This window comes from Porites lutea, chromosome 5 (genome assembly GCF_958299795.1).
Source record: "Porites lutea chromosome 5, jaPorLute2.1, whole genome shotgun sequence".
Lineage (NCBI taxonomy): Eukaryota > Metazoa > Cnidaria > Anthozoa > Scleractinia > Poritidae > Porites > Porites lutea.
Window position 1 is genome coordinate 21796185 of NC_133205.1, and position 17025 is coordinate 21813209.

Here is a 17025-nt window from a genome sequence, read left to right on the forward strand (position 1 = left end):
GTGATGTTTAAGCTGCGCTTTTTATTTTCCTCACTATTAAGTGGCTCAGTGGAGCCAACAAGCACTCCCTAAATTTGTGAGGAATAAAAGGCTTTTATCTCTGATATCTTCACTGAAGGTATTTATAGAGTCTCGCCTTTTGCGCCTCTTGATTGCTCAGTTTACCTATTTGTGTTTTTATGTGGTTGTAATGCCATGAAGGCAATATCCCGTTTGGGTCACTTCGTGCGCCGTTTTATTGTCACTGCTTCTGGATTTATTTTCTTCTCAAGTCTTTCTAGGAAGTTTTTTTCCTTGTTATCGCTGGATTTGGTAAAAACTTGAAGAATACGCGGAGTAATTACAGATCGATTATTATCACAAAACCGTTGATCTCGCAATCTCAATGTTCCGGTTTTTTGTTGTTGCTAATTCGATGTTCTTGGCCCGGGAGTGGTTTAATGTAGTAGGTAAAGAAACGCCTAGTCTTATTTGCAAAGGTTTCAAATACTTCTTGAACGTCTCTTTAAAGGGTCTGGTTTTTAAAGCACAAATAAAAGGGTTTAAAGTTACCGCCAACAGATACAAAATCTTGAGGCTCGGAAAAAGAATATATTTGATGTTGATTTGAGTGGGAGTTAACTTCTTCCCACTTGGTGGATCTAATGCTGTGATGAAATTTACAACAACCAGAGGAGTAAAACACGCTAATGCTGAAAACACGGTGACTGCCACCGTTTTAGCGGCGCGCATTTCACTAGACCGTCGTTTTGATACGGCGTCTTCCAGCACGCGGATTCTTCGGACCTGACTGCGAGAGATGGTAAAAATCCACACATGCGTGAAGAGCATAATACCGCTTGGTAAAAGGACTGTTAACGACATCAAGAAGAGGAAGTGAGGCATTATGGATTTTAATTGACGTTGAGTAGGGATTACGTTATTTTGAATGCAACCATACATCAGTTGAAGAAGTGGTCTGCTTTGTTTTCGAAGAATGAGACGAAAAAAGCCTGGAATAGCTCCTCCAATTCCGCCAGCAGTCCAAACTATTGTTATTATAACTAGGGTCCTCCTCTTTGTCATCATTGTTGAGTATCTGCAGGTGAGAATTAGCGAATTAAAGTCATCGTTAACAGTTTTAATCTCCATGGGTAGACTAATAACAACAGGACAAGAACTCGTGATAAGCACATTCAGCTACACCCGAAAAACTCACAGCTATCTCCCTCATCTACCTCTTCTATCACCAGTTGTCTGTTTCACTACTTAACTATCTTACCTACTCAAGTTGATCTAGTGAGGAATCTAGTTGCACGTAATGTAGTGGGGAACTATGGGTTTCAATTCTCTTTGGGACTAGGACTAAAAATGTTTAAAAAAATGATGATGATGATGACGGTGAAATCGGCTCCTGAAGATGGTGATGATTTTTTCCCGAGAAATATACAGTGAAAGACCATATTTCTAATACTAAACTAGAAAAAGGCGATCATTATTACATCCAAACACGGCACAACGATCTCTTTTCCCATGTTACATTCTTGTTCTAAGAAAACTTTAAGAAAAAATGTCCCGAAAAGCGCTCGAAAATACAAACGAAATGAGCTCATGCCCCCTGGACATCCTATAATACTCCTTAAATCGAAAGCCGTTTCTTTATAGTTCTTTTACACCCAATTCAGTAAAGGCTGCTTTGGCAATTGGGCCTTGGGCATTTATAGGCATACGGAACAGTGAGTGACTGCCAAACAACAGCTCCAAGGTACCCAATTGTCAATGCCCAAAGCAATCTTTATTGAATCAGGTATAGAGCGTTTTCACTCACGTGACCATCGTCTGTGCAAATTTATTGGAACAAAAGAAAACAATTACAAAGGTAAAGAGTTGAAATCCCAGAGGATTGGTTGGCCACCGTTTCATTGTTTTGGAACATCACTATGGCTGCCGTGACGTCATGTGACGTCATGTATTTGGAAGCAGCTGCTGACATGGAGATGAAAAAGAACGTACCTCATGTTTCATCTTCTCTTAGACATTTGAATAATATTGAATTTTTGCGGACTGCCAAAACAGTAACTGTCTTGAATATAAGTGCACATTTTTCAATATCATGTATTTTTTATATATTATCTCTTCTTATTATTGGCAACGATGGTGCATCCCTTATATTGCACCTGCTGTTAAAGCTTATATAAGCAGTTCTTTCTAATCGAGGACAAAAACACATGAAATGCCATCGAACTTACAAAGTATTAATTAACAAATAATAGAAGTTTCATGGAAATGATAGAAGTCGCAGAAAATAACTTGTGATATAACGTGGGAGCCCCTTAAGCAACAGCGGCATAAATCGAAATAAAGCAGACAAAGAAGGTTCGCTTCCAATTACATTTGATAAATTCTTGAAAAGCTGTCAAGGACCGGGAAGAACTGCATGAGAGTTTCATACAATTATATTTGATCGGTTTCACAAACTTGAAGAACAGAAAGGTTAAGGTTTTAAAATTTTCATTCTGTGATTGAATAGCAGAGCTTGAAATTGTTTTAAAAACATACCTCATTGGTCTTTTGATAGCTACAAGTCGATCCAAGGAGATCATAGCCACATGAGCCATGACAACACAGAATAATGCAAAATCCACTTGTGAAGTCCATGAACACAAAATTGGCATTATTGCATGGCATTCGCTCATTGTTAGCGAAACAGTGTAACTCGCCAGAACCGGGACGAACAGTAGACTTGCTAAGGACAGACTAGCAAGTAGGTAGTTAGATGGAGTTCTGAGTGAGTATGTTTTGTACACGGCAAGAAATATCAGAGAGTTTCCCAAAATCGCTGTTAATATTCCAGTAACTGAGAGCGTGATAAAGATCCCCGTTACAAAATCCGGCGAATTGTGTACTACAAAGCAGGTTTTGTTTTCTTTCGTGGAAGACATCTCTAACCATTAAGTTGCACACATCTCAAGTCCTTTAATTTTTCTGAATGTTATCTGCGAATAAGGAAAATAATAACTACTGGCTAAATTTCCGGCCGAGCTGGGCGAAAAGAACGGCCTAGCCGTTCCAAATTGAAACAGGCGTTCGTAATTGATTCAGACGCCGAACTTTTCATGTACTTAATTCAATGTATTAGGTTCGGCTCATGAAAAGTTCGGCGTCTGAACCGGGCCTAAGTCCCTATACCAGTCCTGCTTCGCGCAATTTTTTTCGCGACTACGTGCTCAAATCTTAAAGGTTACCGAAAAAAACATCAACCAAATCAAACAGCACAAATGAAAATAACTCACCACGAAAGCATTGGCTTGCTGAAAAAGTTAAATTATTAATTTTTGTAAGGCAACACAGAGAGATAACTACACCCTCAAAGTCAAAGACTGGACTCGGGAGACAGCTGAAATCGAGCCTAGGTGAAAAGGCGCCTTTTATGCGGTTGGCTCTGTTTAATAGCACAGCAGAAATAATATCACGCACTCCATCGTCAGCTGTATTTGATTTCCAAGGAAGTCTCTGTCATTCCTAAACAAATATAGAGTAATTACTTAGAGTTAAATAAAGATGAAGCGATTTTCCTTTTTGCGTGCTTGAGAAATATATTTACCCTTTTAAAGACCAAGGGACCGTGCTGCATGATCACAGTGTTTTCAGGGTTGACAAAAACTTAACTCTTATGTGTTAAAATTGTGCATTAAAAATGAGTGGAAGTGAGTATTATTTTTTAGATCCACGTCAAGATACCGTACCTTGCTTCGGGGCCTAATAACGGCATGAGATAAAAAGTAATATTCACTGTAGTGACGGACGGACTTGAAGTAATGACGATACCCAACTACGACACCGACTGACACCGACTGACACCGACTTCCAAGTTGTGAAAAGTATACAGCATTGGCATTGGATTTATTTCGCACTTAGCTTAACGATGTTGTCAGTTGTCATAGAAAGTGCCCGGAAATGGACGAAAAGGTGTTTTGGAAATATTATCCTGGCAATGCGCAATTAATCATGTCATTTGAATGTTTTAAGAGGACAACGGTTCTTTTTAATTTAAACACAGGCAGCCCAAGCTCACGTCACGTGAAAGGATTAGATTAATTATTAGCGGTGTGCGAGCCGGGACGTGACTGTTCAACGAAAGCGGTATTGGGTTACATGGCGGCCGTGAATTTATAAAGGATTTGTATGGGAATCCACGTTATAGATTTAGGAAGATAAATACTCGTAGAAATTCTCAATAAAAAACGTCTTACCTTATTTACATGGTGTGTTCTTGCTTGCTGTGTGGTTATTTTCCCGATCCGGTGCGATTTTAGCGATTTTTTTCATTTCTGAAATCGCTAAAATCGCACCGGATCGGGAAAATAACCACACAGCAAGCAAGAACACACCATGTAAATAAGGTAAGACGTTTTTTATTGAGAATTTCTACGAGTATTTATCTTCCTAAATCTATAACGTGGATTCCCATACAAATCCTTTATAAATTCACGGCCGCCATGTAACCCAATACCGCTTTCGTTGAACAGTCACGTCCCGGCTCGCACACCGCTAATAATTAATCTAATCCTTTCACGTGACGTGAGCTTGGGCTGCCTGTGATTTAAAAAGCCTAATTCTGCATTATAGGGAAGATATTCTTCCAATTGAGCAATAAGGCACTTATTAACCCTGTTAGTCATTAGAACCTCGTATTTCGCTATCACCAATGAATTTGGACTCATAATAAAACGACCTGATTCGGCCATATTCTTACAAATTGAATGAAATTAGTGTTGCCTTTGATATTGATAAGATATTCGTGGCTCTATCCAGCGAATTTTTAAGGCAAATTCAGGACTTAAGCATTGTCATCGCCAAATAACTAAACATTACAAAGTCTGCGTAACGGGGATTGTTTTAAAAAAACAAGAATCAGTGGTGGGCGTCGTCAATTCGGTCTCCTACACTCCCAAGTAAAATTTGTTTTGAGTTGGAGCCGCGTTATTCAGTAATTCTCCAAACATTGAACAACGCCTCAGGGGACTTAACCTCAACTTGAAAGGTAAATTGAAATCAGTTATCGTGTAGATTTCCTGGTCTTTATATATTTTAAAATCCCTTGGGGCAATTGGAATTAGCGTTAGAGGATAATGTTTTATATTAGCTGTTCATTTCCAGTAAGCGGCAAAATTTACTGAGAAACTCTCGTTCTTGTCGTGATGTATGGTAAGCAACTACGACGGCAACGGCTGTAAAACTGATCACTTGTTAACTGCAATCATTATTGTTCTTTAAACTTCATTTCTTTTATTTTAACCTTGTCCAATTTTTTAAAAGTATAAAGCGAATTTTGCCGCGTGGAGATGAATCTTAGGGATGACGTCCAAATTAAAAACAAAACGTTGGTTCGTTTTCGATACTGAGAACGCCTCGGGACTTTTCCATCTTATGTGAGCTTCTTCCAAGGCCAGTGTCTAATATGAAAACTAAGCAACCATAGTCAAATAAACAATGATGGAGATGAAATTCTCCCATCCCTTTAAAAACTATTCTTTCCCAGGCCCTCTTTTAGACTGAACGAGCCAAAAACAACTGGGTAGCAAGAAAAAATGGGCGAGGACTGGGGAGAAAGCAGGCTGAAGAGGCCCTAAAAGAAATCCTCAGGGCTCCCACCCCACGCCTTTTTTCTCCCTCTCTCTTTTTTTTTCCTGGCTCGTTTTTTTCGCTCGCCCTGACCAACTGAGAGCCTGAAACACACTCTCCTGAAGGCGTTTTTTAAAGCATTAAAATTAGCAAGTAATATAAAGCCTTTCTACACTAAGTGCTACGATGATTGTATTCATTGTATATTGGCTTCCTTTCTACAAATAAGTGCAAAATACAATAAATGAGTCAATTTACAATTTCGTTTAGTCAATCGTGTTGGTCATGACTCTGACACTTTACTTTGCGTGACTCTGACACTTAATTTTGATCCGCAAGACCCAATGAAAGTAAAGGTAGGGTAAAACAGGCAACAAAAACGTACAACTTGTTTTGTAACATTCCTCCGAAATGATTTAAATAGCGATGTTACGTGTTTTACCACCTTCGAATCAAACCTGCGTTGCAACAAATCAGTTTGTTGCAGGTTTCGAAAAGTTGTTGCAGAGAAGAGACTGAAATTCTACTTTTGCAACAAAGTCTGCACTTGTTGGGCGTTTTACTAGCCTACCACGCAGGCGTTTTTAGGGGAGCTCGTATTTCATACCTTGTGGGGAGGGAAGAAACACGAGCTCCCCTAAAAACGCCTGCGTGGGAGGCTAGCGTTTTACCGACCCAAGGCAAACTTGACTTGTAGCAAGAGGCGTAACTCCCGTGTATGGCGTGACTCTCGCGTAATTTTGGCCAATCAGAAGTCAGTATTCACGCAACTTGCATCAACCTGCTTTGCTGCAAGACAGGTTTGAACGTGGGTGGTAAAACGCGCAACATCGCTATTCAACTATTTTTGCAGCAGTGTTGCAAAACACGTTGTACGTTTTTCTTGCCCGCCTTACCGTAGCTCAACAACACAACTTTCAGGCAACGACCCTTATTATCTCTGCGAAGCTTTGCTTTTTTGTACCCATGCCACCATCCTTGCTCCTACCCGGCGCGCGTGATGTTTAAGCTGCGCTTTTTATTTTCCTCACTATTAAGTGGCTCAGTGGAGCCAACAAGCACTCCCTAAATTTGTGAGGAATAAAAGGCTTTTTTCTCTGATATCTTCACTGAAGGTATTTATAGAGTCTCGCCTTTTGCGCCTCTTGATTGCTCAGTTTACCTATTTGTGTTTTTATGTGGTTGTAATGCCATGAAGGCAATATCCCGTTTGGGTCACTTCGTGCGCCGTTTTATTGTCACTGCTTCTGGATTTATTTTCTTCTCAAGTCTTTCTAGGAAGTTTTTTTTCCTTGTTATCGCTGGGTTTGGTAAAAACTTGAAGAATACGCGGAGTAATTACAGATCGATTATTATCACAAAACCGTTGATCTCGCAATCTCAATGTTCCGGTTTTTTGTTGTTGCTAATTCGATGTTCTTGGCCCGGGAGTGGTTTAATGTAGTAGGTAAAGAAACGCCTAGTCTTATTTGCAAAGGTTTCAAATACTTCTTGAACGTCTCTTTAAAGGGTCTGATTTTTAAAGCACAAATAAAAGGGTTTAAAGTTACCGCCAACAGATACAAAATCTTGAGACTCGGAAAAAGAACATACTTGATTTTGATTTGAGTGGGAGTTAACTTCTTCCCACTTGGTGGATCTAATGCTGTGATGAAATTTACAACAACCAGAGGAGTAAAACACGCTAATGCTGAAAACACGGTGACTGCCACCGTTTTAGCGGCGCGCATTTCACTAGACCGTCGTTTTGATACGGCGTCTTCCAGCACACGGATTCTTCGGACCTGACTGCGAGAGATGGTAAAAATCCACGCATGCGTGAAGAGCATAATACCGCTTGGTAAAAGGACTGTTAACGACATCAAGAAGAGGAAGTGAGGAATTATGGATTTTAATTGACGTTGAGTAGGGATTACGTTATTTTGAATGCAACCATACATCAGTTGAAGAAGTGGTCTGCTTTGTTTTCGAAGAATGAGACGAAAAAAGCCTGGAATAGCTCCTCCAATTCCGCCAGCAATCCAAACTATTGTTATTATAACTAGGGTCCTCCTCTTTGTCATCATTGTTGAGTATCTGCAGGTGAGAAAGTCATCGTTAACAGTTTTAATCTCCATGGGTAGACTAATAACAACAGGACAAGAACTCGTGATAAGCACATTCAGCTACACCCGTAAAACTCACAGCTATCTCCCTCATCTACCTCTTCTATCACCAGTTGTCTGTTTCACTACTTAACTATCTTACCTACTCGAGTTTATCTAGTGAGGAATCTAGTTGCACGTAATGTAGTGAGGAACTATGGGTTTCAATTCTCTTTGTGACTAGGACTAAAAATTTTTAAAACAATGATGATGATGATGACGGTGAAATCGGCTCCTGAAGATGGTGATGATTTTTTCCGGAGAAATATACAGTGAAAGACCATATTTCTAACACTAAACTAGAAAAAGGCGATCATTATTACATCCAAACACGGCACAACGATCTCTTTTCCCATTTTACAGTCTTCTTCTTTAAGAAAAAATGTCCCGAAAAGCGCTCGAAAATACAAACGAAATGAGCTCATGCCCCCTGGGCATCCTACAATACTCCTTAAATCGAATCAATTCAATAAGGCCGCCGTATCGGTAAAAAGGTCTATTCTAGAAAGCCGTTTCTTTATAGTTCTTTTACACTTAATTCAGTAAAGGCTGATTTGGCAATTATAGGCATACGGAACAGTGAGAGACTGCCAAACAATAGCTCCAAGGTACCCAATTGCCAATGCCCAAAGCAATCTTTATTGAATCAGGTATAGAGCGTTTTCACTCACGTGACCATCGTCTGTGCAAATTTATTGGAACAAAAGAAAACAATTAAAAAGGTAAAGAGTTGAAATCCCAGAGGATTGGTTGGCCACCGTTTCATTGTTTTGGAACATCACTATGGCTGCCGTGACGTCATGTAACGTCATGTATTTGGAAGCAGCTGCTGACATGGAGATGAAAAAGAACATACCTCATGTTTCATCTTCTCTTAGACATTTGAATAGTATTGAATTTTTGCGGACTGCCAAAACAGTAACTGTCTTGAATATAAGTGCACATTTTTTAATATCATGTATTTTTTATATATTAGCTCTTCTTATTATTGGCAACGATGGTGCATCCCTTATATTGCACCTGCTGTTAAAGTTTATATAAGCAGTTCTTTCTAATCGAGGACAAAAACACATGAAATGCCATCGAACTTACAAAGTATTAATTAACAAATAATAGAAGTTTCATGGAAATGATAGAAGTCGCAGAAAATAACTTGTGATATAACGTGGGAGCCCCTTAAGCAACAGCGGCATAAATCGAAATAAAGCAGACAAAGAAGGTTCGCTTCCAATTACATTTGATAAATTCTTGAAAAGCTGTCAAGGACCGGGAAGAACTGCATGAGAGTTTCATACAATTATATTTGATCGGTTTCACAAACTTGAAGAACAAAAAGGTTAAGGTTTTAAAATTTTCATTCTGTGATTGAATAGCAGAGCTGGAAATTGTTTTAAAAACATACCTCATTGGTCTTTTGATAGCTACAAGTCGATCCAAGAGATCATAGCCACATGAGCCATGACAACACAGAATAATGCAAAATCCACTTTTGAAGTCCATGAACACAAAATTGGCATTATTGCATGGCATTCGCTCATTGTTAGCGAAACAGTGTGACTCGCCAGAACCGGGACGAACAGTAGACTTGCTAAGGACAGACTAACAAGTAGGTAGTTAGATGGAGTTCTGAGTGAGTATGTTTTGTACACGGCAAGAAATATCAGAGAGTTTCCCAAAATCGCTGTTAATATTCCAGTAACTGAGAGCGTGATAAAGATCCCCGTTACAAAATCCGGCGAATTGTGTACTACAAAGCAGGTTTTGTTTTCTTTCGTGGAAGACATCTCTAACCATTAAGTTGCACACATCTCAAGTCCTTTAATTTTTCTGAATGTTATCTGCAAATAAGGAAAATAATAACTACTGGCTAAATTTCCGGCCGAGCTGGGCGAAAAGAACGGCCTAGCCGTTCCAAATTGAAACAGGCGTTCGTAATTGATTCAGACGCCGAACTTTTCATGTACTTAATTCAATGTATTGGGTTCGGCTCATGAAAAGTTCGGCGTCTGAACCGGGCCTAAGTCCCTATACCAGTCCTGCTTCGCGCAATTTTTTTCGCGACTACGTGCTCAAATCTTAAAGGTTACCGAAAAAAACATCAACTAAATCAAACAGCACAAATGAAAATAACTCACCACGAAAGCATTGGCTTGCTGAAAAAGTTAAATTATTAATTTTTGTAAGGCAACACAGAGAGATAACTACACCCTCAAAGTCAAAGACTGGACTCGGGAGACAGCTGAAATCGAGCCTAGGTGAAAAGGCGCCTTTTATGCGATTGGCTCTGTTTAATAGCACAGCAGAAATAATATCACGCACTCCACCGTCAGCTGCATTTGATTTCTAAGGAAGTCTCTGTCATTCCTAAACAAATAAAGAGTAATTACTTAGAGTTAAATAAAGATGAAGCGATTTTCCTTTTTGCGTGCTTGAGAAATATATTTACCCTTTTAAAGACTAAGGGACCGTGCTGCATGATAACAGTGTTTTCAGGGTTGACAAAAACTTAACTCTTATGTGTTAAAATTGTGCATTAAAAATGAGTGGAAGTGAGTATTATTTTTTAGATCCACGTCAAGATACCGTACCTTGCTTCGGGGCCTAATAACGGCATGAGATAAAAAGTAATATTCACTGTAGTGACGGACGGACTTGAAGTAATGACGATACCCAACTACGACACCGACTGACACCGACTGACACCGACTTCCAAGTTGGAAAAGTATACAGCATTGGCATTGGATTTATTTCGCACTTAGCTTAACGATGTTGTCAGTTGTCATAGAAAGTGCCCGGAAATGGACGAAAAGGTGTTTTGGAAATATTATCCTGGCAATGCGCAATTAATCATGTCATTTGAATGTTTTAAGAGGACAACGGTTCTCTTTAATTTAAAAACAGGCAGCCCAAGCTCACGTCACGTGAAAGGATTAGATTAATTATTAGCGGTGTGCGAGCCGGGACGTGACTGTTCAACGAAAGCGGTATTGGGTTACATGGCGGCCGTGAATTTATAAAGGATTTGTATGGGAATCCACGTTATAGATTTAGGAAGATAAATACTCGTAGAAATTCTCAATAAAAGACGTCTTACCTTATTTACATGGTGTGTTCTTGCTTGCTGTGTGGTTATTTTCCCGATCCGGTGCGATTTTAGCGATTTTTTTCATTTCTGAGTTTCCACTACTAATAAGGCACTTATTAACCCTGTTAGTCATTAGAACCTCGTATTTCGCTATCACCAATGAATTTGGACTCATAATAAAACGACCTGATTCGGCCATATTCTTACAAATTGAATGAAATTAGTGTTGCCTTTGATATTGATAAGATATTGGTGGCTCTATCCAGCGAATTTTTAAGGCAAATTCAGGACTTAAGCATTGTCATCGCCAAATAACTAAACATTACAAAGTCTGCGTAACGGGGATTGGTTTAAAAAAACAAGAATCAGTGGTGGGCGTCGTCAATTCGGTCTCCTACACTCCCAAGTAAAATTTGTTTTGAGTTGGAGCCGCGTTATTCAGTAATTCTCCAAACATTGAACAACGCCTCAGGGGACTTAACCTCAACTTGAAAGGTAAATTGAAATCAGTTATCGTGTAGATTTCCTAGTCTTTATATATTTTAAAATCCCTTGGGGCAATTGGAATTAGCGTTAGAGGATAATGTTTTATATTAGCTGTTCATTTCCAGTAAGCGGCAAAATTTACTGAGAAACTCTCGTTCTTGTCGTGATGCATGGTAAGCAACTACGACGGCAACGGCCGTAAAACTGATCACTTGTTAACTGCAATCATTATTGTTCTTTAAACTTCATTTCTTTTATTTTAACCTTGTCCAATTTTTTAAAAGTATAAAGCGAATTTTGCCGCGTGGAGATGAATCTTAGGGATGACGTCCAAATTAAAAAAAAAAACGTTGGTTCATTTTCGATACTGAGAACGCCTCGGGACTTTTCCATCTTATGTGAGCTTCTTCCAAGGCCAGTGTCTAATATGAAAACTAAGCAACCATAGTCAAATAAACAATGATGGAGATGAAATTCTCCCATCCCTTTACAAACTATTCTTTCCCAGGCCCTCTTTTAGACTGAACGAGCCAAAAACAACTGGGTAGCAAGAAAAAATGGGCGAGGACTGGGGAGAAAGCAGGCTGAAGAGGCCCTAAAAGAAATCCTCAGGGCTCCCACCCCACGCCTTTTTTCTCCCTCTCTCTTTTTTTTTCCTGGCTCGTTTTTTTCGCTCGCCCTGACCAACTGAGAGCCTGAAACACACTCTCCTGAAGGCGTTTTTTAAAGCATTAAAATTAGCAAGTAATATAAAGCCTTTCTACACTAAGTGCACGTGCTACGATGATTGTATTCATTGTATATTGGCTTCCTTTCTACAAATAAGTGCAAAATACAATAAATGAGTCAATTTACAATTTCGTTTAGTCAATCGTGTTGGTCATGACTCTGACACTTTACTTTGCGTGACTCTGACACTTAATTTTGATCCGCAAGACCCAATGAAAGTAAAGGTAGGGTAAAACAGGCAACAAAAACGTACAACTTGTTTTGTAACATTCCTCCGAAATGATTTAAATAGCGATGTTACGTGTTTTACCACCTTCGAATCAAACCTGCGTTGCAACAAATCAGTTTGTTGCAGGTTTCGAAAAGTTGTTGCAGAGAAGAGACTGAAATTCTACTTTTGCAACAAAGTCTGCACTTGTTGGGCGTTTTACTAGCCTACCACGCAGGCGTTTTTAGGGGAGCTCGTATTTCTTACCTTGTGGGGAGGGAAGAAACACTAGCTCCCCTAAAAACGCCTGCGTGGGAGGCTAGCGTTTTACCGACCCAAGGCAAACTTGTCTTGTAGCAAGAGGCGTAACTCCCGTGTATGGCGTGACTCCCGCGTAATTTTGGCCAATCAGAAGTCAGTATTCACGCAACTTGCATCAACCTGCTTTGCTGCAAGACAGGTTTGAACGTGGGTGGTAAAACGCGCAACATCGCTATTCAACTATTTTTGCAGCAGTGTTGCAAAACACGTTGTACGTTTTTCTTGCCCGCCTTACCGTAGCTCAACAACACAACTTTCAGACAACGACCCTTATTATCTCTGCGAAGCTTTGCTTTTTTGTACCCATGCCACCATCCTTGCTCCTACCCGGCGCGCGTGATGTTTAAGCTGCGCTTTTTATTTTCCTCACTATTAAGTGGCTCAGTGGAGCCAACAAGCACTCCCTAAATTTGTGAGGAATAAAAGGCTTTTTTCTCTGATATCTTCACTGAAGGTATTTATAGAGTCTCGCCTTTTGCGCCTCTTGATTGCTCAGTTTACCTATTTGTGTTTTTATGTGGTTGTAATGCCATGAAGGCAATATCCCGTTTGGGTCACTTCGTGCGCCGTTTTATTGTCACTGCTTCTGGATTTATTTTCTTCTCAAGTCTTTCTAGGAAGTTTTTTTTTCCATGTTATCGCTGGGTCTGGATAAAACTTGAAGAATACGCGGAGTAATTACAGATCGATTATTTGATTATTCACAAAACCGTTGATCTCGCAATCTCAATGTTCCGGTTTTTTGTTGTTGCTAATTCGATGTTCTTGGCCCCGGAGTGGTTTAATGTAGTAGGTAAAGAAACGCCTTGTCTCATTTGCAAAGGTTTCAAATACTTCTTGAACGTCTCTTTAAAGGGTCTGGTTTTTAAAGCACAAATAAAAGGGTTTAAAGTTACCGCCAACAGATACAAAATCTTGAGACTCGGAAAAAGAACATACTTGATGTTGATTTGAGTGGGAGTTAACTTCTTCCCACTTGGTGGATCTAATGCTGTGATGAAATTTACAACAACCAGAGGAGTAAAACACGCTAATGCTGAAAACACGGTGACTGCCACCGTCTTAGCGGCGCGCATTTCACTAGACCGTCGTTTTGATACGGCGTCTTCCAGCACGCGGATTCTTCGGACCTGACTGCGAGAGATGGTAAAAATCCACGCATGCGTGAAGAGCATAATACCGCTTGGTAAAAGGACTGTTAACGACATCAAGAAGAGGAAGTGAGGAATTATGGATTTTAATTGACGTTGAGTAGGGATTACGTTATTTTGAATGCAACCATACATCAGTTGAAGTAGTGGTCTGCCTTGTTTTCGAAGAATGAGACGAAAAAAGCCTGGAATAGCTCCTCCAATTCCGCCAGCAATCCAAACTATTGTTATTATAACTAGGGTCCTCCTCTTTGTCATCATTGTTGAGTATCTGCAGGTGAGAAAAATGTTTTTCAGAATTAAAGTCATCGTTAACAGTTTTAATCTCCATGGGTAGACTAATAACAACAGGACAAGAACTTGTGATAAGCACATTCAGCTACACCCGAAAAACTCACAGCTATCTCCCTCATCTACCTCTTCTATCACCAGTTGTCTGTTTCACTACTTAACTATCTTACCTACTCAAGTTGATCTAGTGAGGAATCTAGTTGTACGTAATGTAGTGAGGAACTATGGGTTTCAATTCTCTTTGGGACTAGGACTAAAAATTTGTAAAAAAATGATGATGATGATGACGGTGAAATCGGCTCCTGAAGATGGTGATGATTTTTTCCCGAGAAATATACAGTAAAAGACCATATTTCTAATACTAAACTAGAAAAAGGCGATCATTATTACATCCAAACACGGCACAACGATCTCTTTTCCCATTTTACAGTCTTGTTCTAAGAAAACTTTAAGAAAAAATGTCCCGAAAAGCGCTCGAAAATACAAACGAAATGAGCTCATGCTCCCTGGGCATCCTATAATACTCCTTAAATCGAATTAATTTAATATGGCCGCCGTATCGGTAAAAAGGTCTATTCTAGAAAGCCGTTTCTTTATAGTTCTTTTACACCCAATTCAGTAAAGGCTGCTTTGGCAATGGGGCCTTGGGCATTTATAGGCATACGGAACAGTGAATGACTGCCAAACAATAGCTCCAAGGTACCCAATTGTCAATGCCCAAAGCAATCTTTATTGAATCAGGTATAGAGCGTTTTCACTCACGTGACCATCGTCTGTGCAAATTTATTGGAACAAAAGAAAACAATTACAAAGGTAAAGAGTTGAAATCCCAGAGGATTGGTTGGCCACCGTTTCATTGTTTTGGAACATCACTATGGCTGCCGTGACGTCATGTAACGTCATGTATTTGGAAGCAGCTGCTGACATGGAGATGAAAAAGAACATACCTCATGTTTCATCTTCTCTTAGATATTTGAATAGTATTGAATTTTTGCGGACTGCCAAAACAGTAACTGTCTTGAATATAAGTGCACATTTTTTAATATCATGTATTTTTTATATATTAGGTCTTCTTATTATTGGCAACGATGGTGCATCCCTTATATTGCACCTGCTGTTAAAGCTTATATAAGCAGTTCTCTCTAATCGAGGACAAAAACACATGAAATGCCATCGAACTTACAAAGTATTAATTAACAAATAATAGAAGTTTCATGGAAATGATAGAAGTCGCAGAAAATAACTTGTGATATAATGTGGGAGCCCCTTAAGCAACAGCGGCATAAATCGAAATAAAGCAGACAAAGAAGGTTCGCTTCCAATTACATTTGATAAATTCTTGAAAAGCTGTCAAGGACCGGGAAGAACTGCATGAGAGTTTCATACAATTATATTTGATCGGTTTCACAAACTTGAAGAACAAAAAGGTTAAGGTTTTAAAATTTTCATTCTGTGATTGAATAGCAGAGCTGGAAATTGTTTTAAAAACATACCTCATTGGTCTTTTGATAGCTACAAGTCGATCCAAGGAGATCATAGCCACATGAGCCATGACAACACAGAATAATGCAAAATCCACTTTTGAAGTCCATGAACACAAAATTGGCATTATTGCATGGCATTCGCTCATTGTTAGCGAAACAGTGTAACTCGCCAGAACCGGGACGAACAGTAGACTTGCTAAGGACAGACTAGCAAGTAGGTAGTTAGATGGAGTTCTGAGTGAGTATGTTTTGTACACGGCAAGAAATATCAGAGAGTTTCCCAAAATCGCTGTTAATATTCCAGTAACTGAGAGCGTGATAAAGATCCCCGTTACAAAATCCGGCGAATTGTGTACTACAAAGCAGGTTTTGTTTTCTTTCGTGGAAGACATCTCTAACCATTAAGTTGCACACATCTCAAGTCCTTTCATTTTTCTGAATGCTATCTGCAAATAAGGAAGATAATAACTACTGTTAATGACATTTTGTAACCTAAGTCCCTATACCAGTCCTGCTTCGCGCAATTTTTTTCGCGACTACGTGCTCAAATCTTAAAGGTTACCGAAAAAAACATCAACTAAATCAAACAGCACAAATGAAAATAACTCACCACGAAAGCATTGGCTTCTTGAAAAAGTTAAATTATTAATTTTTGTAAGGCAACACAGAGAGATAACTACACCCTCAAAGTCAAAGACTGGACCCGGGAGACAGCTGAAATCGAACCTAGGTGAAAACGCGCTTTTTATGCGATTGGCTCTGTTTAATAGCACAGCAGAAATAATATCACGCACTCCATCGTCAGCTGTATTTGATTTCTAAGGAAGTCTCTGTCATTCCTAAACAAATATAGAGTAATTACTTAGAGTTAAAGAAAGATGAAGCGATTTTCCTTTTAGTGTGCTTGAGAAATATATTTATCCTTAAGACTGAGGGACCGTGCTGCATGATAACAGTGTTTTCAGGGCTGACAGAAGCTTAACTCTTATGTGTTAAATTGTGCATTAAAAAAGAGAGGAAGTGAGTATTATTTTTTAGATCTACGTCAAGATATTGTGCCTTGCTTCGGGGCCTAATAACGGCATGAGATAAAGAGTAATAATATTCACTGTAGTGACGGACGGACTTGAAGTAATGACGATACCCAACTACGACACCGACTGACACCGACTTCCAAGTTGTGAAAAGTATACAGCATTAGCATTGGATTTATTTCGCACTTAACGATGTTGTCAGTTGTCATAGAAAGTGCCGGGAAATGGACGAAAAGGTGTTTTGGAAATATTATCCTGGCAATGCGCAATCAATGATGTCATTTGAATGTTTTAAGAAGACAACGGTTCTTTTTAATTTAAAAAACCTAATTCTGCATTATAGGGAAGATATTCTTCCAATTGAGCAATAAGGCACTTATTAACCCTGTTAGTCATTAGAACCTCGTATTTCGCTATCACCAATGAATTTGGACTCATAATAAAACGACCTGATTCGGCCATATTCTTACAAATTGAATGAAATTAGT

The 17025-nt window shown here is 39.3% G+C and overlaps 2 protein-coding genes and 1 pseudogene across 2 annotated transcripts; all 3 read right to left on the reverse strand.

Annotated features, from left to right (window-relative positions):
* Positions 1-357: 357 nt before the first annotated feature.
* Positions 358-3402, reverse strand: LOC140938080 (adenosine receptor A2b-like). Its single transcript, XM_073387619.1, has 3 exons — positions 3273-3402; positions 2539-2975; positions 358-1078 (listed from the first exon to the last, which is right to left on the reverse strand). Exons 2-3 carry the CDS (start codon positions 2919-2921, stop codon positions 358-360), a joined length of 1104 nt encoding a protein of 367 aa, XP_073243720.1. The 5' UTR covers positions 2922-2975; positions 3273-3402.
* A 2950-nt stretch (positions 3403-6352) lies between these two features.
* On the reverse strand, positions 6353-10009 carry LOC140939064 (adenosine receptor A2a-like; annotated as a pseudogene).
* Positions 10010-12584: 2575 nt separating this feature from the next.
* Positions 12585-15944, reverse strand: LOC140937555 (adenosine receptor A2a-like). Its single transcript, XM_073387113.1, has 2 exons — positions 15513-15944; positions 12585-13999 (listed from the first exon to the last, which is right to left on the reverse strand). The coding sequence occupies exons 1-2, from the start codon at positions 15893-15895 to the stop codon at positions 13279-13281; spliced, it is 1104 nt and encodes a 367-aa protein (XP_073243214.1). The 5' UTR covers positions 15896-15944; the 3' UTR covers positions 12585-13278.
* Positions 15945-17025: the final 1081 nt, after the last annotated feature.